This window comes from Vipera berus (genome assembly GCF_964194415.1).
Source record: "Vipera berus genome assembly, chromosome: 5".
NCBI lineage: Eukaryota > Metazoa > Chordata > Lepidosauria > Squamata > Viperidae > Vipera > Vipera berus.
Genome location: NC_138207.1, coordinates 38,380,629 through 38,406,975, shown reverse-complemented (window position 1 = coordinate 38,406,975; position 26,347 = coordinate 38,380,629). Strand labels below are relative to the sequence as shown.

The window sequence follows — 26,347 nt, the reverse complement described above, 5'->3', positions numbered from 1 at the left end:
GCCCAAAAGGTTGGGGACCTGTGCCTTACAGTATTATACATGGCTTTACAATATTATACAGTACTGAACTATACAGTACAGGTAGTTCTCGACTTACAACCACAACTGAGCCCAAAATTCCTGTTGCTAAGCGAGAAAGTTGTTAAATGAATTTTGCCCCATTTTATGATCTTTCTCGTCAGAGTTGTTAAGTGAATCATTGCAGTGATTAAGTTAGTAACACTGTTGTTAAGTGAATCTGGCTTTCCCATTGACTTTTGCTTGTTAGAAGGTCACAAAAGGTGATAATCACATGACCCTGGGACACTGCAATCATCAAAAATATGAGTCAGTTGCCAAGCATCTGAATTTTGATCACGTGACCATGGGGATGCTGCAACGGTTGTGTGAAAAACGGTCATAAGTCATTTTTTCAGTGCCATTGTAACTTTGAACTGTTGTAAGTCGAGGGCTACATGTGCTACAAAACAGGACGGTACAGTTACTGAATATTATAATTAACACAAAAGCTTTGCAATGATTTACTGGAAAATGAAGATGATATAAAACAATATGAAATAAAGATGGACACTGGTAAGAGATGCTGAATGAGATTGCCAGAAAGGTCTGAGATGGGGCAATGGCTGTGGGGGTGAGAAGGTCAAGTGTTGGACAAAGAAGATATGGCAGGGGAGGGGAATATGATATTATAGAAGGAGGATTTGCATATTGGTGCAGGTTCCTTTTTCTAAACCAGTAACCCCAACTAGGAGATTGAATGGTTGAATCATTGGGCACCTTGGATGCTGCCTCTGTAAAAGCTTCTGTACAGAGGAGATACCTAGGTTTTTTGGATCGGACTGGTGTTTAAAAAGTTTTGATATTTTTTTAAATAAACAGATAAACATACAGACTTCATGCATATTAGTGAAGTCTAGTTGGGCAGTGAAGGAGATATAACCCTATCTGAAATCTGTCTGGCTGTGTTTCATGTTCTGCCGTATCTATAACAATAATATTTGGGAATAGGAGTTGTGGTAATTCATGTGATCTTGGCAGTAATTAGTAATACTGCCCCAGAGATAAATGGATGTGGGATACAGGGACAGCTCAAGATACTGCTAATGTACCGGCTGCCTTCCTGTCCAGTAGTGGCCCTACTGGAGCTCCTTAACTTCATTGACTGAATGAAATTGGATTTTACCATGATCTTTATTAATCAGTGTTTTCAAACTCCATGCCTTTTGGGTTGAGCCTATGAGCCCTAGAATTTCATAACCTCCAGGTGACCGTAAGCTTGTCTTGGGTAATATTGCTTCAGATCATAAGAGTGATTTCATGCAAGGTCGGATTTTTATTTTGGGGCAGGAATAACATGATCTGGAAAAAGAGGATATTATATCTGTTCTTTCAACTCACCAATCCTGATTAGCCCTCTGATTCTCAGAAGAGCTACAGGAGCTGAAGTGAGTGAAAAGACAAGAGCATAAAATGAAAAGTGAATACAACTGAGCACTGTTACACATCAGTTTCAGGTCTTCACAGAGTAACAAAAGCAATGTTCCACTCTCATTGCAGCTGCAGATTCCTGCCTGATTTCTCTGTTCAAATAATCCAGTGTTTTGAAGAGAAGGGAAGGATAACATTATTATAACCCATTGTGATGCTTTTGTGGGTTTCATTCATATTACTCATATTTGCTCAGGGTTTAGATGTCAATTGAGCAGTCATGCCAGTAAGCAGGCAATATTTTGCAATGTTACCTGTGTTTCTTTTGAGCGTCTGGAAACTGCTAAGAATGTAAGGCATTTTATTTTACTATCTCAGTCAACTATGGAATGAACCTATGTTCAATCTGACTCTCATTAGGCAGCTAAGGGGGTGTGGAGTCAGGTGGATTCAGAAGTGACATCATTGTGTGCATTGAAAAAGGCTGTGATCCTTTGCTTGATGAGACCATCTCTTATTTCAGCTATACTGAGTAACTACCACCCAGAAACCAACTTTCCCTTTTAGAGAAAAATTGTTGAGATGGTAGAAAATCAGCTAAAGAGGATCTAGAGAGAGCCTCTTAGCATACTCCATAGTATCAGGACCTACCTTCTGGTTCACAGTCATCAATCATGAGCAAAGGACCCTTGAGCAAAGTGTCCAAATGTTCTGGCAGAATGGACAGAATCATTTTGGACAAGATGGTCCCTAATGAAATACATTGCTGCACCACCTAGAGCTTTATAGGCAATAACCAAAAACTTGGAATAGTCCTGGAAGCTTAGTAGTAAACAATGCAGTGAATAAAAAATAGATACAGTATTAATGTATAATAGTGGGTTTCCCTGGCAGTCTTAATGTTGCCTTAATGCCTGAATGTTCTGTACAGATTTTGTAGTTTCCAAATCATTTTCAAAGAAAGCGTACATAGAGAATGTTGTAGGAGTCCAGACAAATTAGTCTTCATTTTTTAGGATCTATGAGGATGTCTGCTAAGCTTGTAAGCCGCCCTGAGTCTTCGAAGAAGGGCGGGATATAAATGGAATTAAAATAAAAAATAAAAATAAAAAAAGTCTCCTAGAGAGATATCCTCTTAGATCCTAAATAGGACCCTGCTTTCCATCCACATGGAAGGAAGCATGCAGTGGGGTACCTCAAGATTCTGTCTTAGGCCCAGTACTTTTCAAAATCTTCATAAATGATCTAGATGAGGGGATAAAAGGAGAACTCATCAAATTTGCAAGCAACACCAAGCTGGGGAGAATAGTTAACACTTTAGAAAGATTCAAGATTCAGAAGGACCTTGACAGACTTGAACACAGGGCTCTAGCCAACAAAATGCAATTCAGTGGTGAGGATAAGTAAGGTTTTACATTACACATAGGCAAGAAAAACCAAACTTTCTTTTTGAATGGATGTTGATACCGACCTTAGGCATCTTACATAATTTGTTTGCTCGGGGTGGGGGAATGTGTTCTTTAGGGATTGTATTGACCACAGTCATGTCACTGAGGTTGTATAATTTTTTCTTAATTAATAAATAAAATATATGCTACAGTTCACAAAATCACATGCATGCAGGTTTAGTCAGGAGAAGAGTAAAAAGAATAAGATTACAGGAATTTTACCATGTGGAAGTATTTCTCTCAAGATTCCAAGAGACAATTCTACCAGATGGTGGAAGGAGGTAGCTAGGGCTCCATTTGCTGAATTCTCTTGGTAGTAATTAAAAAACTTCATATCCAGTTGATATATGATGAAAAGTTTTATGGTTTTAAGTAAACTTTTAAAGGGCCTCATTTCAGAAGGCAGATTATTTAGCAGCCGTTGAATATTTTAAATTCAGCTTTTATACAGCAGTACATGTGCTAAGGGTTTCTGCCTGAGTGTTCACAGGGAGGAAAGATGAGGGAGCAAATGATGCTGTGAGCATTGTTATCAACACCGATACAATAACATGCACGATATCACTGAGATTTCTAACATGTTTAGGAATATCTGTCTCTTCTAACAAATATTGTATTAGCACAATATAGCTTCTCCATTAGTTTACTCAATTAACTCAATTGTCTGGAGCCTGACCTGGATTTATACAATACATCAAGGTAGAAAGAAGGACAATTATAATTTATCCTGGTACATTATATAAATTTAAACTAAACAATTAGTCCAAGATGGTTCTCATCCCATCTATCAAATGTCAATTCTTACAAAATCTTATTGCAAGCTTGGAAATGCATAGCACACCTGAAGTCTGCAGTCCCATTTAAAAAATGCTAAAACACAACCTGCATGGTATGACTCACAAAGCTTCGTTTTCCATCACCTCTTGTTCCTTGCCTCCATTCACCAATCACTTTGTTGCAAGCCAGGAACTGTTTTATATAAAACTGAGGAAATCTACAAAATAGGTAGACTTACCAGATCGCAGTTCAGAGAAATGTAAAAGAAAAATATTTTGCAATTGTGTAATGTTGCAATTTCTTTTTTTTTTGTGTGTGAGGGGGAGAGTTTAATAATTCCTTCTTCCTTTTTCTCTCCCAACCAGATAACTCCTCCCCAAAGCCCAACCAGTAGAAGTGTTGGGAAATGAGAGATTGAAGTAAAAACAACAAACATACACACAAAAAATATACAATAAAATACTTGCTCTCAGTAAAAGCATTGCAGAGATGTTGCTAGTTAAACAGCTTTTCAAAACTATTCAACCTGTTGGTAATCACACATTCTGGGTGTAGGGGTAATCAGATCTGAATTCCCCCCAAATTTCCCACTATGGATTTTTTATTTTAGCAAGCCACCTAGGAAGTATTTTACTGTCCCTTCCAGATTATGAAATAGCTCATTTGCAACTTTGGGTAAAAATACTAATGGGATATTTTATGTGGTATAGTTACTTTTCAACTATCACATACTGAGGCCAGTGTTCTATTACTGGTTTTTTTTTTAAAAAAAGAAGCATTACATAAGAAACACACTAGAAAAATGCCTTTCAGTTTTCCACTTTATCAACAAATCTTCAGCTAGAGACAGGGATGGGAGGGGTCATGTAAAAATTTTGGAAATAGGATTGGGGATAAGATACAGACTTTTAAGCCTATCATGCAACAAGATGACAAAGCAGCTCTGTACGCACTGTTTTGCATTGGGTCATTCAAAATCATACATCATGTATAACAGACATTCTTCTTTACAAAAGTACCTGGTATTGTGATGGGCTTATTGCACACGTACCATCCTTCTCTTAGTTGAATGATTATCAGCCGATAAATCCGATAAATCCATCTGACAAATCTGAGAGATTCCAAGGAAATGCAAAGTATGCTAAGTATATTGTGTTGCTTATTTCCTGCCTTTATCTTTGCTTGTCTTTAGAAGACAATGAATGCCACTGTTCAGCAATGCCTTTCTGATGTTGTTTAACATGCACTCTGCTTTGGTTAATATCTGGGTGTGTGCATAAGGTGGAGTAATCTCAAAATTGGAAGCAGTTTCCCCAGAGCAATCCTGTTTAATAGCTTTTGGCAGACTTTGCCTTTGTTTGATATGAGGGTGTGAATTTGCAATTCTTATATAAATATAAGCAGACACATTTTTTCAAAGATTTCCTTAAAGGAAATATATAAAGGAAAAAGACACGTATAAAAAAGGGAGATGAGGGACAAATTTCACACTTCAAGCATTTTTCTTGCTGTGTAAAAGAAAATGTAACAAGTGAAGATGCTGAGAAGCCACTGATTAGCTTCTCTTCAAATCCTCATCCCTAATATATATTTTATTAGACTATACATCTGTAGAAAGGGATGACCTCACTTAGTTTTTATAAAGCACTTAGTTGTTGAGCTTCAACAATAATAAAAATATAAAACTGTATTGTAATTAAATATCTGGTCCATATCAAACTTCCCAAACAGCAAGTTTTTAAGTTCCTACTGAGAACATCTGGACAGTGGGTACAGAGATCATCCTGATTTTAACACAAAGTTGTATTCCTTCCTAAATTGTAGAATGTCTATTCATCATTACTGTAATGATATCAGTGGTATTCTTTCTCCTGAAACCTGAGTAGAATATACATATGTATGTATGTTTGTGTGTACTTGTGCACAGCTGAAAAAAAGCAGCTTCTGATGTTAAAGTGAATGAAAATTAAGTAATAACATAGTGAAATGGTGAGAATTAAAGAATCAAGTTTTCAATAATCAAGGAGAACAAAATCATTTAAAATAATTTTATGGTGAACTGTAAGGAGCAGTTTAAAGTATAAAGTAGAGCAAGAAAAACGTTCAGGCAAAATATTATTATATTAATGACATTTGGGAAGGGAAAAACTACATTTAAAATTTGAAAGGTAATTGACCATTTTTTTGGTCAGGAAAAATATGTAAAAGTCTCAGGATTTCTGGCACTGCCTAATTTTCCTTTATGTATTTCAACGGACTGTTTTTGCAGAGTGCACAAAATTGTAAACCTAAAGTCCGAGAGATGTCAATGGCTCTTTGCATGAAAAGTTCCCAAACCAAGACATAAAATGCTCAAACTTTAAACAATGTTACAAATAGTCTAATCATCTTAGTGCATCTCCCAAATCGTTTTGTCTGTCTGAAGTTCAGTAACATAGACCACTAATATAAAGATAAAAATTTGGAACAGAAATTAGTGATTTGATTAAAACTTGTCAAAAAGCCTAAGGCAGGTCAAAACATTTATATTAGTTTCAAATTGCAAACTGCACCTTAACTAGGTAAATAGATCTATTCTATAGAGTTGTTAAAGCCTCACCTTCTGTTACTGATGTAAGAGTTCTAATGCCATCATTTATGAGATCATAACTGAAGAGTGATGGAGTGCTTGGCATTGGAAGATTACAAAGCAAGGCCAACAAACAAGTTTAGAGCTCCTCTTCAGACAACCGAAAAACATTTAAAAGGAGCCCAATTATTTCCCTTAAATTAAAGGTATCAGCAGCATATTATAATTAATAATTCTCCAAAGAGTGCTTTATTTCAAGACAATTTTTAAATGCGCATACATTCAAAAAATCAATGACACTGATATATATTTCACCTAAATTTTTCAAATTAGGCATCTTAATGTAGACATTAGAAAAATCTACATTTCCAAAGATCAAACCCCCACCACAATGACAGGGCAAGCCACCAGAATATAAACTGATAGCGAACAGCACTCCTTACTAGCACTGATGATATTACTAGTTAGGGTAATGAAACATTTGCAAGAAAACAGGCAAGTTGAGAGAACACCAACGACCCCTCATTTCAACCCTGAGCTACAAATATTCTCCTTTATTGGTATTAAATTCTGTTCTTTGATGAATACTAATGTGGGATAAAAATAGATTTCAAAACAATTTGTCTAGATGACCAGAGATTTCAATCAATACATTTTGCAATATTACTACAGAGGCTAGAGATGAACTTTTTTACACTTAAAGCCACTTTATTATCATCAGTTACTCTTGACAGCCAATCTGATGGCTTCTGGACGTATTTGGTTAACTTACTGTTGCCATGCTAGTTAGGGATGGAAACTGGAAGATTAAATATCTAGAGAAATACAATTGACTATTCTTGATTATATTTGGAGTGATCAGGGGTTTTCTGCTACAGAAAACATTTAAAGCATTTACCTAAGCTCAGCTGTAATATTCATCAATACAGCGCCCTCTCTTACTTGGAAAGAAATGCAATTTGACTATTTGCTGTGGTTTTGTTCAGAATTGTTTACCATGTGAATTTTTAAGAGAGAATCATACACCTTTACTACCAGCATTTTCCCAAGCAATGGTATGCCTAAAGATCCTGTGTGAAAACAAACCATGTCTTCAACCTTTGGCTATAAAAGTCAGTTACTCATTTAATCAACACTGTTTTTTCTGCCTAACAGGCACTGTTGCCCCCCAATACATTTATATTTCACTGACACCATTCTAGCCAACCTGTAATTATTTGGCTGGTTTAGGAACAAATCAATCATTTAAAGGATTGTGTCTTCTTCCTTTAATAATTAGTGTTTGAAATCCATTTTGTGTTAATTATAAAGCTTGCTCTATCATCTTTTGCAGAACAGAAACAAGGTATAGAACAGCATGTCAAAAGCATAAAGCTTTGCAAATCAGATGATCAGCAAAGTAAATAATGGCATATTGAATATATCCATGTTTGTATAGTGAGAAACAATGATGTGTACATTGAAAAGACCAAGTCAATTACATGGTAGAGAAAATGTACATAGGTGAAACTATCAGTAGGCAATATAATGCAATTTATTCTATAGTTCTGATAGCTTCTGTGTTTACTGGATGATTCTATGTTTTCTATGTTCACTTTAAGAAAGAAAACATAATGAAAGGAATATGTTTCAATACATTAACCCTTGTCAGAGGCTATTTAGTTCTAAGCAGGCTGTCTGAGCACTGAAAAAAATTAGACAAATTATTTGATAGTTTGCCTAATTCAGACAGACACCATTATGACCAGAAGATTTCACACGTTAGGATTTAATAATAATAATAATAATAATAACAACAATATTCCAAAACAACAATAGTGTGTGCATTGTATCCAAGGTCTGATATCAGTGCTTCTGGTTGGCCATTTCCTCTGTAAGTGTCAGCAGGCTGAAGGCAGAGGGTACAGTATATGGATAAAAATCCCAGGTGTGACACTCTGAGAGGAAGAAAGGCAAAGGAAAAAGGCCAGGGAAAGTTCAGAATCGGACAAAGGTAGCATCTATCTGCCGGACGGATGGAAGAGCCAGCATGATTTTGCGACGGTACTGGGGATCTTTCTGGAGAGGGTTTCGCTCTAGATAGACTGTTTCCAACTTCTTGGCTCCTTTCAGCTCATCTAAGTCACTCCAGCATTCAATAAGATTATCATTCATCTAGGAAGCACAGAGAAAATAAAAATTGCTAGAAGTTTAAGACAGGTTAGTAACTGTTCATAGCTGTCATCATTATTTACGGGAGTACCTTTTGCCGGCGTTAACTTCCCATCGTCCTGTGCGCTCCCACAGAGAGGGCCTCCTCAGGGTGCCGTCGGTCAGGGAATGTCGACTGGCGGCCCCCAGGGGGAGAGCATTCTCTGTGGGCGCGCCTGCCCTCTGGAATCAGCTCCCTGTTGAGCTCCGGATGGCTCCCGACCTTCGCTCTTTCCGCCGCGACCTGAAGACTTGGCTATTTGAACTTGCCGGCCTGGACTGAGGGACTGGGATTTTAGATTTTAGATTTTACATTTTAGAACGTGTTTTATTGTTTAGGGCTACTTGGTTTAATTTATTTTAATTTTTGTATATTATGTGTTGTATATAGTGTTTTAATTGCCCTGTACACCGCCCCGAGTCCTTCGGGAGAGGGGCGGTATATAAATAATAATAATAATAATAATAATAATAATAATAATAATAATAATAATAATAATAATAATAATAATAATAATAATAATAATAATAATAATCTCCAAGCTCCTTCTACTGCAAGAGAAAAGTCTTGAGAAGGTGAAGCATATTCTGCCTCATCGCCAATTTTTTGGTGATGTGAGTGATGGTGCCCCTGGAAGGGTAGCTAGGGCAATGGACTACAGTGAAAAGAAGGGAGTACATTCCAGAAAGAAGAGTAAGATAAGAGGCTGAAAAGGAGACAGAGAAAGTGGGTAAGGATAGCCAATCCCGGAATATCCCGTGGTATATCCTTTAGGCTGGGAGCAGTAAGGGTTTGGTTTGGCAAGATGCTGTTTGTTATGTGTAAGCAAATAAAGAACTGTTCCACATTCTTGGGCTTAGCCTGACAGGTCCTGAAACCAGAGTCCTGTGCATTAACTATTTATTCACATAATGTGAGAGTTCATGTATGCTCTGAAGGCCATTTTTCATAGTAGACAGGAAATAACAGTGAAAATGAATTATCCCTTAAAAGTATTATCTCTCAGGAGTTCACAATGTACTCACACTGGAAAATCAAAGATTCAGTATAGATTTAAAATAATGGTTCTAAAATCTGCATACAAAAGAGAAAAATCATGATGCAACACAAAAAGCAAAAGTCATTCAACATCATATAGGTCCTGAAGATGATGGCAGGCTCTTCCTTGTTGGAAGCCTTTGATTGCAACTATTCCTACCATTTGTAAAGGCACATAAAAGCTTATTCCAGCCTTCTCTATTGTGATATGATAGGAATCTTCCAGAATTCCCAGGAAGCATGATCAGAAATTCTGGGAGAAATAGTTCTAATATATTTAGATGGCACTAGAAGGTGGAAATTTTCTGTTTGTATTTTACTTGCTATGTGGATACTGTTCAGGAATCTTTTGGCCAGATGGAATTTGTCCGTATTTTGACATCAATATCAACCTTTCAAAATTTTAAAGGACAGAAAAATGAAAGATTATAGTATGGGCTTGTCCCACATGAGGAAGGATTTTACAAACTGACCGGACAGCAGTGGAAGGATTCATGTTGAAGCAGCTCCCAACCCTTTAGAATAGTATGAGGAAACCATTTAAAGCCCATCATAAACACAGGGGAATGAATTCCATTATCAGACTGAGAAGCATTTAATAGTGTTTTCTCAGTCTGCTGCTGACACAAATGAGGAAGAAAGATATTGCTGACTAAAGCTACTGCAGGTTTAAGACTGCAGACTTACCCAAAATTCCTGGAGTTCTGTTAGATGGGTGATATTTTCAATCTTTTTGATCCTATTGGCTGCAATGTCCAGCATTGTAAGTTTATTCTAAAACAAATACATAGAAACCTGACATTAGTTTTCTCACATATTTTATACTCTTGCATAGAACATTATTAAAAGTTCAAGCACATGTCATGCAGCAACATACATAGCGTTCAGCAGCTTTACATATTTGGGCCCTTAGTTCTCTTCCCCACATATAAACATATTGATTGTTGGTATCGAACTACAGAAAAGGCAAAACATTTTTCTTCCTGGTATCTCCACGTTGCTTCATTGTTTGAAATATGATTAAAATATTTATATCCTTATGACATCTACTCTAGACAAGTAGAAGAAAGAAACCAAGAGATAAAAATGATATATTTAATTCATGGAGAACCAAATCAAAGATGTTCTTAGATTCTTAATCCTCTGAGAAGAGGATTAAACTTAAGAAACCTTCATATAAGATACAGCAATATTTTAAAATACATTTCTTCTTTTTACAAATGTTCAGATTTATGATTACTAAGAAAGCATGTTAATCTTTCTACTAAAAAAGCCACATTAACTCTTATTATTTAAACCAGAAGAGCAAAAGTAGATTCATACGAGACCTGCAGCTTCTGCTGCTTCAAATGACCTTGTCCCTCCTTTGTTCCTAGACTACCTCTTTAAAAACATCTCTTCCTTTAAGTCCTTACCTTTCCTACAAAGCCTCTAGTTACGTACAATGCCCTAGTCATAATAGCTTCTCATACGATATAGCAATTTTCTGGGGTCTATTCATGCATTTGGAATTTTCAGAACATGTAGCAGGTATTCTTATAAAATGGCTGATTGAGGGTAGTTAATAAGAAAATACAGCTTATCAGAAGGAAAATTGGAGAGCATCTTCTAGCATTCTGGATGCTTTTTATTGCCTCCTATATGTTAATTTTTTCCTGGGCAAGCATGCCCTTAAACATACAATTTTTAATAGTTATTTAAGAATAACTATCCAGACATACCCTATTCCTACTTCACTATGTTAAATTATTTCAATGCTTTTCTTCCTCTTCTCAAATGTTTACATTTCCCTAGTCGTCTTCTCCCATCTCTGCTCTATTTCTACCTGGTAAACTTATGATTTAGAAGTATGTGTGGTCCTTGGTGTTCTCTGAGTTTGGTTGTTTTCTTGTAGACATCTGATTATTAAAGTAGGTAACATGAGTGCTAGGATGGACTAAGACAACCAAGCTCAGAGAGCACCAAGTACCTCACAGTTCAATTCTGAACTACAAATATTCTCTTCTATTTGTAGAAATAAGTCATTTTGTTGCTCCTTTCATCTGGGCTCAACCATTTCCTGCCTAGGTCTTCCAACCTTGCCCACAATCCATGAATCCCTTCATACTTGTTGTAGGTGTAGCTCCTGATAGGTGTTACACCTATAGACATAGGGAATGACATCATACATGTGTAAGATTGTCTCATTAACATAGGAGTAATCCACTAGTTCTTTTGCTGGAAGACTGTTATAAGCTCTGAAAGCCTTTCCCATTAAACATGGAGATACTCTGGCTACCCATTCTGTCTCAGGGCACTTATAAGATGTAGCCACTCTTTCAAACGCAGTAAAATAGGATTGTATGTCCTCTTCATCTGACAACTTGGGAATTTTTATGTCTTTGGGACCACCTTCTCTCTACATGTTCTGAAAACGTTAGAGCTGAATGTGTCCCTTCTGGTGACTGCATCCCTTTAACTTGGTCCCTCAACCCTCTAAACTTTTCTCTTCTTGTCTCTCTTTCATTCATTTCCCATTCAAGCCTATTTTTTCCTTTCTGTATCCATCCAAAGATGCTCACCTTCTCTTTTTTAATTAATTGAAAACTTTTGTCTTGTTTTCATATCTCTCTAATGATATTGGCCCAAGTGTATGGACCTAGCCTCATTCTGGCTGATCTACCTTCTGCTTTGGTTTAACCACAGGCCTAGATACCTGTCTCTATTAAAGCAGTAGCCTCTTCTTGTCACTGCATTTTTTTTAGTTTTGCCAGCTTTGTTCATTTCTGTCTGTACATTTTCCCCTGCTCTCTGCACCTGTGTTACTATCTTATCATGTAACCATAGTGAATGTCACATGTCCAGCCACGTTATGGTTTTACTGTTTTGTCCTGCTAAGTGCGCATGTCTAGAAAAAGTTTTCTCACTTTTACTTTGTCTTCTGTCTGATGGGAAGATGTAGTTAGCTAGGAGCTTTTCTTTTGCTTTCTAATTAAAGTTTTATATACAGTAGAATATGCCTCGGTTTTGTTTATGTTTACCACGGTTCATCGCCCTCTGATAGGGAAGTATTAATTTCCCTGACATTTGGTAGCAGAGGATGGTTTGTTTTTATTTTGAAGATTTAGTGCTACTGATAAGCATATAGCTAGTTAGTCCGGCACTGAGGAGGCTGTGATTAATTGCTGCAATATGCCAAAGAAAAAGAAAAAGGCCCATTATCAGCCTGCTGTGGAGGAGACAGTTACTTCACCGGGACATCTCCCTTCAGGTTTACAGACTCCACTGGCATCTGCTACACGTCTTGGAGAAGCAGCCTCTGAGTCAAGGTCAGTTTCACCGTTTTCTGATTTTACTCAAGCTGACACCCCAGAAGTAATTTACTCTGGTGGAGCACAGGCTATTTTTGAGGGGCTCGGTGCTAGACCAAAAGGCTCATTAGAAAAGGGAGTGGTCCATTATCCTCCTAGTCCTGAACAAACTGTGCAGGAGAAGGTTTTACAAAGTTATTATGAACAAATTGAAGCTTTTGACAGAGAGCTACAGCAGGCAAAGGCATGTGCATCATTGATTAAGCAGCATGGGAGAAACTCTGCTGGCATACACATTCCAGAGTCAGCCATATTGCCTTCTTCTCCAAAGCCAAAGCCACTCCCACAAGATTCAGCCATATTGCCTTCTTCTCCAAAGCCAAAGCCACACCCACAATGGAGTATTGTGTCAGATGAATGGGAACAGGAGGCTCCCACGTCACAGTCTCCTGACCAAGTGCAGTCTGTCCCTTCTATGTCTGTTTGTGTGGTGTAGGTCTGGTTTCTGTAGCCAGGATATTGGCCAATTCTTGCAAAGTCTGAGCTTGTGTGGTTGCCACCTTGCATTGGATATCCACCTTTTTATGGATATACCACCTTTTTGGATATTCCACTGGTACCACCACTTTGTCAAAGACTCTTTTAAGTATACCCGAGTCAATGGGTTCACAAACATAAAACAACCAACACAACAACATAGATCCCTAGGCAACACACACATTCAAAAGCTAGTATTACTCACTATCACTCCACTCTTCCCCACTGCTACCACATCTCCTCCTAGCGCTGCTCCAACTACTACTCTGTGCATCTTACTACTAGTGAAAAGAATCTCTTTTTAGCTATTATATTCTCCCCCAACACCTCCTTCCTCGTCTCCTATACATCCACACCATCTACAACCATCTCTCAGCTCAGTGTTTATAGTCAATACTTGCTATGCTGGCTCGGGAGAGGGCTTAAAGAGGGAGGACAACAGCTGCACAAGTGCTGGCCATTTTCTAGGCAACCTGCCCTTTCATAATGTCCGTCCATTCTTTACAAAATGCCATGTTCAAGAGTAGCACTAAGTAAATAATAATAAAAAATAACTCACGTTATTCTCCAGGCCCTCAATGACCTCTATACCATTATGGCTAAGGTAAAGCTCTCTCAGGTTTACCAGATTCTGTAGTCCTTCAATCTTTGTTAACCGATTGCTCTGGAATAGGTATAAAATTTAGGTTAATTCCATGTAAGGATCATTCTGGTGTCATTTCAGAATAAAAAAAACCCCATCACACTTGGAAGACATATCTAAAGTCTTTGGCCCAAATACATATTACTTGTCACTTTCCTTAATACTTTAACCTGTTACTTCAATTCCAAACCTTATTTGTGCCTTTCACAAGAAACTAGATGACCAGTGCTAAGTTAAATCTTTTCTGGTCATAACTATGCACAACTTTCTAACATTGAATTAGCCAGACGGAATGCAATAGGGACTGGGATTTTAGATTTTAAATTTTAGAACGTGTTTTATTGCTTAGGGCTACTTGGTTTAATTTATTTTAATTTTTGTATATTATGTGTTGTATATAGTGTTTTAATTGCCCTGTACACTGCCCCGAGTCCTTCGGGAGAGGGGCGGTATATAAATCCAAATAATAAATAAATAGGTATCCTCCCAGAAAGCACATTTATGATTCTATTGAAGAAAAACATAATTTGCATTTCAACGATATTGTCTGGTCTTTAAGGTTTACTGAAGTTCCTAAGGATTTCTGAAACTTATATGTGATCATATTCTCTACTGGCATTTTGGAAAAAAATAAGTACATACTTTAACAGGCTATTCTATGGCATAATTGCTGTATTTTTAGAAAGAAAAGAAATATATCTACCAGACTGCTATTCTGTGGGTGAAAGAAAAAGCATACAATTTCAATGATAAGTTAATGAAGCTCTGAAAAATAAACATTTAAATAAATATTTAAATTCAAAGGGATAACAGCAATTGTAATTTCATTTTTAGTTAGAAATTATGCCGACAGGAAAAGCAAGTAAGTTAAATCATATAATGACAATTAAAATAGAAAGCACAGGACTGGTACCTGTATGCTAAGCACTGTCAAGTTTGCCAGTGCATCCAGGTTCTGCAACTTAGTGATTTTGTTTTTCCCCAGAAATAGGCTATCCAGGTTAGTCAGGGTGTCAATATTCTGAATTGCCTATAAAACAACCATATTGAACAAGATTCCAATTTCTGACTTCTGCAAGCAGCACATCACTAACCTGTTTTATCTTTTAACATTGTTAAGTCACCCAACGTTACTGTGTGGTGAGATGGGTGGCTAATAAATTTACAAATAAATACACCTCCAATATATTAACCAGTAAATAACTCTGTAGCATAGCTAGCAAGCCCATGTTGTCATACTTGTCCTTTTCATCATGATTACAACTTGTAAGATATTTGTGACATTATTCAAAACTGAACAGTGTCATACGATATGCCAGATTGTTTGTACTTTCTATCAGCCAATTAAACGGACACAGCAAGCAAGTAATCCATGGGAAAATGATGGAAAATAGCAGCCTTCACATTTCAAAGAGTATTTTTTAAAAAAAAATTACTCACAAAGATACTTCATAACAAATTTGCTGATATTTTTCTGCATTGAATCTTTACAGAATTTGCTTTGTTACAAAAGATTTACACTGTTATTATTTCTAGCAGCACAGTTCATATCAATCCATTGCCTATAAATAAAAGTGCTTTTCCTGAAAGGAAAGGAAAACCATGATATATAAAAATCTCTGCAGCTGAAAATGTTCTATAGATTGTTGTCGTTTTACAGATAGGATCTGCTCATATTTTCCAAGTTTCCTTGTATATAATTAACATGATATGGAGTTTGCTCTTAATATTCCAATTCATTCCACTTCATTTATTGAAACACTGCCTATATATTGGTTGAGTCTTGCGCTGTTTAGAGAAAAACAAATCTTACCCTGATTCGATTAGATCCTAGCTCTAGCATTTGCAATTGTTGCAAGTTGCTTAAGTTCTCAATTTTGCTGATTTTGTTGTTGACTAGGAAGAGTTTCTTTAACTGAGTGAGTTGATCCAAACCTTCAATGTGTCGTAAGATATTAACTGAAATATCTAAGATCCTAATAGAAAACAAAGAAAATAATTTCAAAAAACAAAACCAGAAAGCTTCTATCATAGGATACAATCTGGGTTGGTTACCTGGACCAGAGGTTTAGCCTTCCAAGCTTTCGGACTCATGCTGGAGCCCATCTTCAGGGAACTTCTCTCTACTGGAATGTGTGCTTTGGGCTGTTCTATGCATCGTATTTAGGTTCCTGGTTGGATGTGGTATTGGTTGACTGGTGTGTTGATGGCTGGCTATTGGCTTTTGTTTCCTTGTGCTGCCAAGTGTAGGAAACCTGTCATATTTCCACCTTAGGCTCACATAAAATGGCGCAGGTCTGGCTCAGGGCAGAAATAAGTTTCGTTTCTGTTCATAAGTTGTGTTTTACCAAAAATCAGATGACCTTGCTACGTGCAGACGGACACCCCCGTTGGAACACGTACAAGAAAGTAACTAGAACAAAGACATTCCATACAGATATGTAGCTGATTTATAACCTTTAGATAATTGCTTAGTGCATGGCTGAGATGTAACCATTTGCAACCTTAAGATAACGGTTTCATGGATAGCTGAACGCTTAGATAATTGTTTGTTGCTAATTGCTTGTTGCTGATGCGTTGCTGGTATCTCAATAAAAGAGAGCTTGGGACTTCGGTCTGGGCCCTCATCCCGAGAAAGCTCAGACACGTGTCCTCATTCATCGGCAAGTTCATGAGGAGCCCGCAGGGTGCGAAAAAACCCACAACTGGTGACCCCGACGTGATTCTGCGGAATACGTCTTCAGCCATCCATCCTCATTCACCCGATGGTGGCCGTGCTCAACCTGGCTGTTCACTAGCAGCAGGTTCCCAGCAACAGGTTCCCAGCAACCCGGCTGCTTCAAGCTGCTTCAAGCAACGGGTTCCCAGCATCCCGACGTGATCTGCTGCGAGTGGATACGTCTCTGACGGTCTCCATACTCATCGCCTGGAATAGGCTGTGCACACGATCTCGCCTCGTGAAGACGACGATCCATTCGTGAGTATGGGGAACAAATTTTCTAAGCAACAGGCAGCGCACCTGAAAGAGCTTGAGGAAATAGTCAGAACTTCTAATATTTTACTTAAAAGTAGTGGCAAACAATTACCAGCAGTTTCAAAAAAGGAGTTGATTGCTTTAATGGAATATATTTGGGAAAATACTCCGGCTTATCCGGAAAAGGGCTCGTTGAAAACAGGGACTTGGAGAAAAATTGGAGAATGGCTCCACGAACCTCCTCGAGCACCTCCAAAAATGTTAACAGCCTGGCGAGTCTTAATGGAAAGTTTGTGGATTCACGAAAAGGGACTTAAAGAAGCCTTTTCCGTTTCTCCGGCTCCCCCTCCTTATGAGGAACCTACTCAGCCGGGAGAAACTAAGCAGGGCACCTCAGCTGCGGCTCCCAGTGCCCCTCAGGCTCAGCCAGAAGCAATTAACAATTATCTTAAGAAGGAATGGTGGCAAATTCTGTTAGACAAGCCGCCCGATCAGGACAGCTAACATTGGGAGATTTGTCTTGCTATCCAGTAAACATCTAACCAGCTCTGGCAGCTGGAGGAACTGGAAGTCCATTGCACACATGATACTGACACCTTCACGATATGTAGTCTGGGAATCTGAGTATAAAAAAGAAATAGAGAAAAAAATATTCTTGCTGGATTACCTCAAGGGGTAGATAGGGATCAATTATTTGGCACAGGACAATTCGTTACAAATGACCAACAGGCTCAAAGCCCAAGGGAGGCTTTTAATTTGATACAGGAAGGGGCTTTAGCAGCTTTCCGCAAGATATCCTCAGGGAAAAGCTAAAATGTCTTTTGCAAAGGTTTATCAAGGTCCCAATCAGGCTTATTCAGACTTTGTGGATAGACTGCAGGAAGAAATAACAAGGCAAATAGACAATGAATATGCCCGAAATGAACTCCTGTTAAAATTGGCTTATGAAAATGCTAATGAAGACTGTAAAAAATTGTTAAAATCAATTATTGCCATACCAAATGCCACTTTTGCTGATTATTTAAACGCATGTCTCACAATCTTGGCGACCAAATGTGGGGCTTGAAAGAGCCTCTTGGGGCGAGCTGTTCTCAGTAAAGTCCAGGGGCACGCCTGTTGATTTCAACTGCCTGGAGTTTTCTGGGATCTAGCTTCCCATTGTAGGCTCCCAGCCAAACTAAATTGACAATTCTGGTCTACCAAATCAAAGAATAGGAAAGTAGTTGTTGTTGTAAACCTAAAGAAAAGAAAAATCAAAGAAATAAAACCAAGTTTTTCTTCTATCTTTTTCTTTTAATCTAGCTCTTTGGATTATTGTTTTGGCCTATAACCCCACATTGATATGTGTGTTTTGTTTTCTTTTATATATATATATATATATATATATATATATATATATATATATATATATATATATATATATATATATATATATATATATATATATATATATATATATATATATATATATATATATATATATATATATATATATATATATATATATATATATATATATATATATATATATATATATATATGGGACGCGGTGGCTCAGTGGGTTAGGACGCTGAGCTTGTCGATCGGAAGGTCGGCAGTTTGGCGGGTCGAATCCCGAGTGCCGCGTAACAGAGTTGAGCGCCTGTTACTCGTCCCAGCTTCTGCCAACCTAGCAGTTCGAAAGCACGTCAAAATGCGAGTAGAAAAATAGGGACCACTCCGGTGGGAAGGTAACAGCGTTCTGTGCGCCTTTGGCGTCTAGTCATGCCGGCCACATGACCACGGAGACGTCCTCGGACAAGCGCTGGCTCTTCGGCTTTGAAACGGAGATGAGCACCGGCCCCTAGAGTCGGAAACGACTAGCACGCGTGTGCGGGGGAACCTTTACCTTTACCTTTACCTTTATATATATATATATATATATATATATATATATATATATATATATATATATATATATATATATATATATATATATATATATATATATATATATATATATATATATATATATATATATATATATATATATATATATATATATATATATATATATATATATATATGGACATTTGGAACATTAAGCTTGGACTTGGAATGGTGGGAAAAATAGGAGATGGTTAAAGGGCCCTATAGAAACCATGTTCGGTTGGAATCAACTCATGATTTTTCTCACCTCTCGTAGGACAAGCCATATGTCTAAATAAATGTTGTTTTAATAATATCTGTGTATATATGTCTGTCGGTGTTGTTCTGTGTTCTTTCCAAGACTTGTAAGAGGGTCAAAATCCTCTCTGATAACACCAAACAAAAAGGCCTTATTTAACAATGTATGGTTTGTCTGGAGAAAGTATGAAATGGAATTTTTGTATGTGAAATTGTTTATGCAAGCAGTCAGAATGGAAGTGAATGAGTTAATTTGCTGATATGTAAATGTGAGTGTGTTAGCCCTCAAAACTACAGATTTTATTGTTGTAAAAGCCATGGATGATGTGTGAGAGAAAATGCATGTAAAGGAGAGCAAACTATTTTTTTTTTGTGGTGAGATTTTTGTAAAGTTTCTTTTACTCCCCCCCAACCCTGCTCTGTTACTTTAAGAGTGAGAAAGGGAGAGACAGCCAGAAGAAGAAGGGGGGGTGGCTGGTCCTTTTAACCATTTTTTTTTCTCTGCTTAGAATTCCAGTCTGAGAAAGGGGGGTGGATGTGAAACTTGATGCCTACTCTTACAGTTTCAGCTTGCAATTTTTTTTTACTTGAAAGAGGAGAGATTAATTGTTGGACAAGTTTTTGGAAATCTTTGAGTTTTAGTTAAACATCACCCAAATGAAATTACTCTGATCTTTTTGTGGAGTTGTTTTTTGTTTTTGTTTTTTTCTTTTTGATGTTTTTGTGTCTATGTGCAGGACACATTGATGGAAGGTGATATCTGGGAGAATTTCCCTCCCTTAATCAGCACTAACCTGTGGATTTTATGCCTTACAACAGGCTCTGAGATTGTTAATACAGGAAAGGAGGAACATATACACTGACTCCAAATATGATTATTGAATCTTCAATACTTTTGGAGAAGAGAAATGTAGAGGATTGATTAATAGCTAAGGAAAACAGTTGGCTCATGCAAAAGTTGATAGAAGGTGGAAGCAGAAAAGACAGAAGTTAGGCCAGAATGGCAGAAGGGCAGTGAATGAATGGATATAAAGGGAGAAACAGACAAGTGGTTTTTAAGTTGGTTTGCACAGATTTGTGAATTGCATACATGAATTGTATGCCTTAACACAAGCCTTAGAATGCTGAAGGAACAAGAATGTACTATAGAAATATGGATAGGGAGAAACATGGGAAGTAGTAGAAAGTGAGAGGTAGATGTTGCATGATGGGAGTCGAATGTTGCTATTGTTTAACCAATTGAAAATTTTGGAGTGGATTCATTTATCCCATACGCCCAAAGTTTCTGTTTTAACCAGAGAAGCACAATTGGCTCAATTGATTTTTAAAATTCATCACCGAACGAAAGCCTTGATTGGGCTGGAGATAAACACTCTTTTTGTGTCTATGTCTTTGCAAATTTGGGAATCATTTTTTCAAACCTCAAGTGAATTGCAATTTTCCTTAGCTGATTGGCATGGCAAGGTTTCTTGCCACCCACCACCCGATTATCGTTTGCAAATTGTTCGCACTGTACCCATTGACTGGTTGTCACCCTTGTCTCCTCACCCTTTGCATTCGGCTGTTACAGTTTTTGCAGATGGGAGCAAGGAGTGTGGCGCCTGTGCCTGGTTGGAAAATGGTCTATGGAGAAGCAAGCAAACAACACCCCAGCGGTCAGCTCAAAAAGCTGAACTGGCTGCTTCAATTTTGGCCTGTCAAATTTTTTCCTTTCAACCTTTAAACCTTATTGTGGATAGCTTTTATGTTTATCACACAATTCAAGTGATTTATGGATCTTATTTATCCCCATCCATTCAACCAGATTTGTTACAACTTTTTTTAACCTTGCAAAATTTGCTTTTTGAACGCCAACATCCTATTTTTGTTGCTCACATTCGTAGTCATCAGCCTTTTCCAGGTTTTTTGCAAGAGGGAAACAATGTTGCAGATCAGGCTGCCTCCGGACCTTCAGCCTGTTCTTTGCAACCCCTCACCCCCTGGGAAAGTCATTCATATTTTCATCAAAATTCCAAAGCTTTGCAGAAGCAGTTTGGCATCACCGCTGCAGAAGCTATTGCTATTCGCCAGCAGTGTCCAACCTGCAGCAAACAAGCCACTGCAATCCCTATGGGTGTCAATCCAAGGGGATTGGAGCCTTGCCAAATTTGGCAAATGGATGTCACACAATATGCACCATTTGCCCCATGGAAGTATTTGCATGTTTCAATTGATACCTTTTCAGGATTCATCATGGCTACCCCTCAAAGGGGAGAAGCCACCAAACATGTCATTAATCATTGTATTCGGACTTTTGCAGTGCTGGGATGTCCAAAAGAACTCAAAACAGATAATGGCCCTGCTTATAGTAGTCAAGCCATGGCAGAATTTTGTCATCATTGGCAAATCACACACAAATTTGGAATTCCATATAATAGCCAAGGCCAAGCCTTGGTGGAAAGAGCTAACCAAACCTTGAAACATGCATTAGATCGCTATAAAAATCAGAACGGGGGAAAACGAAACCCTAACCTCCCAGCAGTGCAAGAAATTCTTAACCTTTGCCTCTACACTCTGAACTTTTCAAACCTGACTGGCCATCCCTTAACCACAGCTGCAGAGCGGCATTTTTCTTCTTCTTCTTCTTCAGATCTCCCTAAGCCACAGGTTTGGTACCGACAACTTCCAGACCTGACTTGGCAAGGCCCCGCAGACCTTATCACCTGGGGCAGAGGCTACGCAGCTGTTCAACTGCCAGACAAAGTGCTGTGGATCCCCAGTCGTCATGTTCGCCCATATCATGCCTCCACAAAAACAACTATGGACCCCGCTAAAGACGACAATATGGTTTGTGACTCTTATCGGTTTTTCATTAACATTACCAACTCATACGACCACGGTGCTTCAGACTAAAGGACAATGTGAACTTTGCATGGCAACCACCAAACAAGGCACCCTCATAACTAGAACATTGATTTTTCACACTCACCTATCTTGCAAAACCAAACTTTCACATCAATGCACCTATAATGGTACATCATACTCCATCTGTACTGATGCTGGTAAGATTCAATGTTTCAATCCAAAGGGACCCACTCATCGATACACAATTAAAATTGAAGCAGGATCAGCTCTCCTGGTTAGTCATGATTTTTATAACAAAGAGGTTTCTCAATCTGTCATCTTTGATGCGTGCAGAGCCATGGACGAAGGGGCCAGTACATGCGGATCCTTAGAATGGCGGCGAACTTACTCCAACAATGAAAAATATCTATGCGCCCGACGCTCCGACTACCGTGACTCTTGCGGCAGAGGCACCTATTGTGGGGACTGGAAATGTGTGGATTTTCAGTCCCGAGGAATGACTGTCCATCCAGATACCATACCCAGGTATAATCAGCATAAGACACTTTATATTACCAGGTTGCCAGCAAACTCCTCCTGCCACCGGCATAATTGCAACTTAATAAATTTGACATTCCCGGTCCCACAAAATTGGTTGGGATCGCATTCCTGGAAAGGGGTCAACAATCAATATGGGCTAGGTATCGACGGAACAGGCTCAGACCCCAGTGTAATCTTAACAATCCAGATTATTCAGCACAATTTAGATCCCCTTAGTCAGTCACTTTTTCATTCTTATTATCAAGAAAGCCAACAAATGGAGGGGTTGGTACTTCCCCCTAGAGCTCACAACATGTTTTTGGCCTTGGCAGAAACTATTGCATAGGAGCTCACGGTACAAAATTGTTTTGTGTGTGGGGGCACTAACATGGGTGATCAATGGCCATGGGAAGCCCATGAACTCAATTACACTCAAATGTTAGAAAATCAGGCCAATTACACCTTTAATCAGAAAGGACAAGAAATTTGGGCTATAACTACCAAATTGGTAGGCAACATTTGTTACCAACGTAAAAAGACTGATTTTCGCCATAGTAACGTGGGCTCACTAAGATGCAAAGGGACTTGGGAGAACAATACTTGGTGGTCAGGTTCTTCGGACTCACAGCCCAACAACGCATTGGCACAAATGACAAACATGGCCTTCCTGTTAGATCCAGAAAACAACACCTTGCAATGGAAAGCTCCTACCGGCCTATATTGGATTTGTGGACGTTTTGCTTATAATTTTCTCCCCAAGGACTGGTATGGTTCTTGTGTTCTAGGAGCCATCAGGCCTAGCTTTTTCCTTTTGCCCCTCCGACAGCGACAAGTGTTGGGTGTTCCAGTTTATGAAGAAATTGGTAACATCCGTAGTGAAAGAGACACAAAAAACATTCATCGGGGTGTTTGGAAGGACAATGAATGGCCCCCCGACCGTATAATCCATTATTATGGACCTGCAACTTGGGCAGAAGATGGGACCTATGGCTATAGGACCCCAATTTACTTACTCAATCGTCTGATTCGGCTGCAAGCAGTTGTAGAAATTGTCACTAATGAAACAGTTTCAGCCATGACCCATTTAGCAAAAGAAAGTGCTAAATCAAGAACTTATATTATGCAAAATCGATTGGCCCTGGACTATCTCTTAGCTAAAGAAGGGGGGGTATGTGGAAAATTTAATCTTACAAATTGTTGTATTGAAATTGATGACAGTGGGAAAGTGATTCAGGAGATCACAGATAGAATGATTAAAGTAGCTCATGTTCCTGTTCAAACATGGAATGGTTTTAACTTTCAGGAATTATTTGGCTCCTGGTTTCCCAAATTACCTGGTTTGCAAGCTATTGTAGCTTTAATTAGTATGATTGCTTTAGGATGTATTATTTTGCCTTGTATTTTACCTATTTTTGTTAGAACTATTTCTAATAGCATTTCATTTATAGCAGAACAACGTGCCATCAAGCATGTAAATGCCTTGTGGGAAAAGAAATATCAGTTATTGCCTCAAGAAGACCTTGAGTCAGATACTACAGACCGTGCCATTGATAAGGCCTCCTTCGTATTAGACACAGATGGCGAGGAGGGCCAAAAGAAAGCCTTATGCTTATCACCGGAATGCACCACATCTCTGTCCTACTGAGCCCTTTGGGTCAAAAAACAAAAAGGGAGGAGATGTAGGAAACCTGTCATATTTCCACCTTAGGCTCACATAAAATGGCGCAGGTCTGGCTCAGGGCAGAAATAAGTTTCGTTTCTGTTCATAAGTTGTGTTTTACCAAAAATCAGATGACCTTGCTACGTGCAGACGGACACCCCCGTTGGAACACGTACAAGAAAGTAACTAGAACAAAGACATTCCATACAGATATGTAGCTGATTTATAACCTTTAGATAATTGCTTAGTGCATGGCTGAGATGTAACCATTTGCAACCTTAAGATAACGGTTTCATGGATAGCTGAACGCTTAGATAATTGTTTGTTGCTAATTGCTTGTTGCTGATGCGTTGCTGGTATCTCAATAAAAGAGAGCTTGGGACTTCGGTCTGGGCCCTCATCCCGAGAAAGCTCAGACACGTGTCCTCATTCATCGGCAAGTTCATGAGGAGCCCGCAGGGTGCGAAAAAACCCACAGCCAAGTGCTTGCCTCCTAAGTACCTCATAAGCTGGTGGCAAATCAGCACTCCTATTGACTGACACGGGGCCTGTCTCCCAGGCTTCATTCATTTCCCTGGCCAATTTTGCACCTGCTTGGTCAACAGTTTTAGTAGCTGTGAAATTCAATGTATGTCCTTCTTCTGTCATATTTTGCTGCATTCTTTCTCTCTCCCATTTTATCCTGACCATTTTCCTATGAAGAACCAATATGTTCCTGAATGCATCTTTTCCCACCATTTTCAAACTTCAACTGTCTTAAAAATGGCTATAATTTTCTTAAAAAAACAATAATTGACAAGCTGGACATTGAAAAAACACTAAGAAATATAACAAATAAATTTAACATTCTGATAAGAGAGAAGTTCCCTGAAGATTGGCTCCAGTACAAGTCTAAAAGCTCGGAAGACTAAACATCTGGTCCCAGTGATTGACCCATATTGGATCCTATAACAAATAAAGCAGAACAAGAGAGAACAATTGAGAAGGAGGGGGGTCATCTCAACTATGATTCTTTACTTGTCTTTTTCCAATTGGTACTACATAAAGTTGCTTCATTTCTCCAAACCTCCACTATTATTTTAAAGTGGTACACTTTTCTCTTGGTGCATTTTTTCCAGTAAGTAACCAGTCTGCCTGAAGACCAATATATAACTCAACCAAAATTATTATTATTTAAATAAAAACAATTTGGCAACCTTTATGAAATGAACCAGCCAGTTTCCCATCAACCACTCAGATAGCGACCCACTGTTTATCCAGATACTTACTCAAGACCTGTCAAGGCCTCCAGGTTCTCAATCTTACGAACCTGATTGTCATAAAGATCCAACTCTTTGAGAGTTTGCAGCTGTTCCAGGTTCTCAATGCACTTAATCAAGTTCTGTCGAAGACAAAGTGTCTAAAGAGGAAGAAATTTTAAAAAAAGAACAATTATATGTAAAGATTCTTTCATCAAGATTCACATGGAAGAGTCTAACCCAGCGTTCTACAACTTTCAAATACCTTTCAAAAGCAATGATAATAATAATGATAATGATAATAATAATAATTGCGTAGACTGACTACAAGCAATGGCATGACAAAGTAGCAACAATGGTGCATTGGAAGATCTGCAAGAAATATCATTTGCCTGCAAGCAAGAACTGGTGGGACCATAAAATAGAGAAAGTTATAGAAAATGAAAATGTTAAATGCTCTGGGACTTCAGAATTCAAACAGACAAGCACCTGCAACATAACACCCCGGACTTAATAATTGTCGATAAGACAGACAAAAAAAGTCTAGATAGTGGACATGGCAGTGCGTGGAGACAGCAGAATAGAAGGGAAAAAACTGGAGAAGATAACAAAATACAAAGACCTACCAATAGAAATAGAATGACTGTGGCAAAGGCAAGCAAGGGTAGTACCAATAGTAATAGGTGCCTTGGGTGCAATCCCAAAACAACTGGAGCACCACTTGGACACCATTGGCACTGACAAATTCGCCATCAGTCAATTGCAAAAGGCTGCCTTACTAGGAACCGCTTCCATCCTGTGATGATATCTGTAATACCATCAGTTCAAACATGCATATCTGCCTATCCCAGGTCCTTGGTAAGGACTCAATAGGTAGACAAAAATGCCAAATGCAGTGTGAACATCTGGCTGACTGTGTGATGATTAATAATAATAATAATAAAGTTGGCAGGGACTTTGGAGGTCATCTAGTCCAACCCCCAGCTCAGGCAGGAAACCTGATACCATTTCAGACAAATGGCTGT

At 38.4% G+C, this 26,347-nt stretch overlaps 1 protein-coding gene across 1 annotated transcript in view; it reads right to left on the bottom strand.

Moving 5' to 3' along the window:
• Positions 1–5,687: 5,687 nt before the first annotated feature.
• The window catches only part of PPP1R7 (protein phosphatase 1 regulatory subunit 7), a 39,381-nt gene continuing 18,721 nt past the window's right edge, over positions 5,688–26,347 (bottom strand). Inside the window, exons 5-10 of the mRNA XM_081329010.1 lie at positions 25,353–25,483; positions 15,735–15,897; positions 14,835–14,951; positions 13,838–13,942; positions 10,139–10,225; positions 5,688–8,376 (exon numbers count right to left, since the gene is read on the bottom strand). Of these exons, the coding sequence (XP_081185136.1) occupies positions 8,200–8,376; positions 10,139–10,225; positions 13,838–13,942; positions 14,835–14,951; positions 15,735–15,897; positions 25,353–25,483 (780 nt within the window). The 3' untranslated portion in view covers positions 5,688–8,199. The remainder of the gene's footprint in view (positions 8,377–10,138; positions 10,226–13,837; positions 13,943–14,834; positions 14,952–15,734; positions 15,898–25,352; positions 25,484–26,347) is intronic.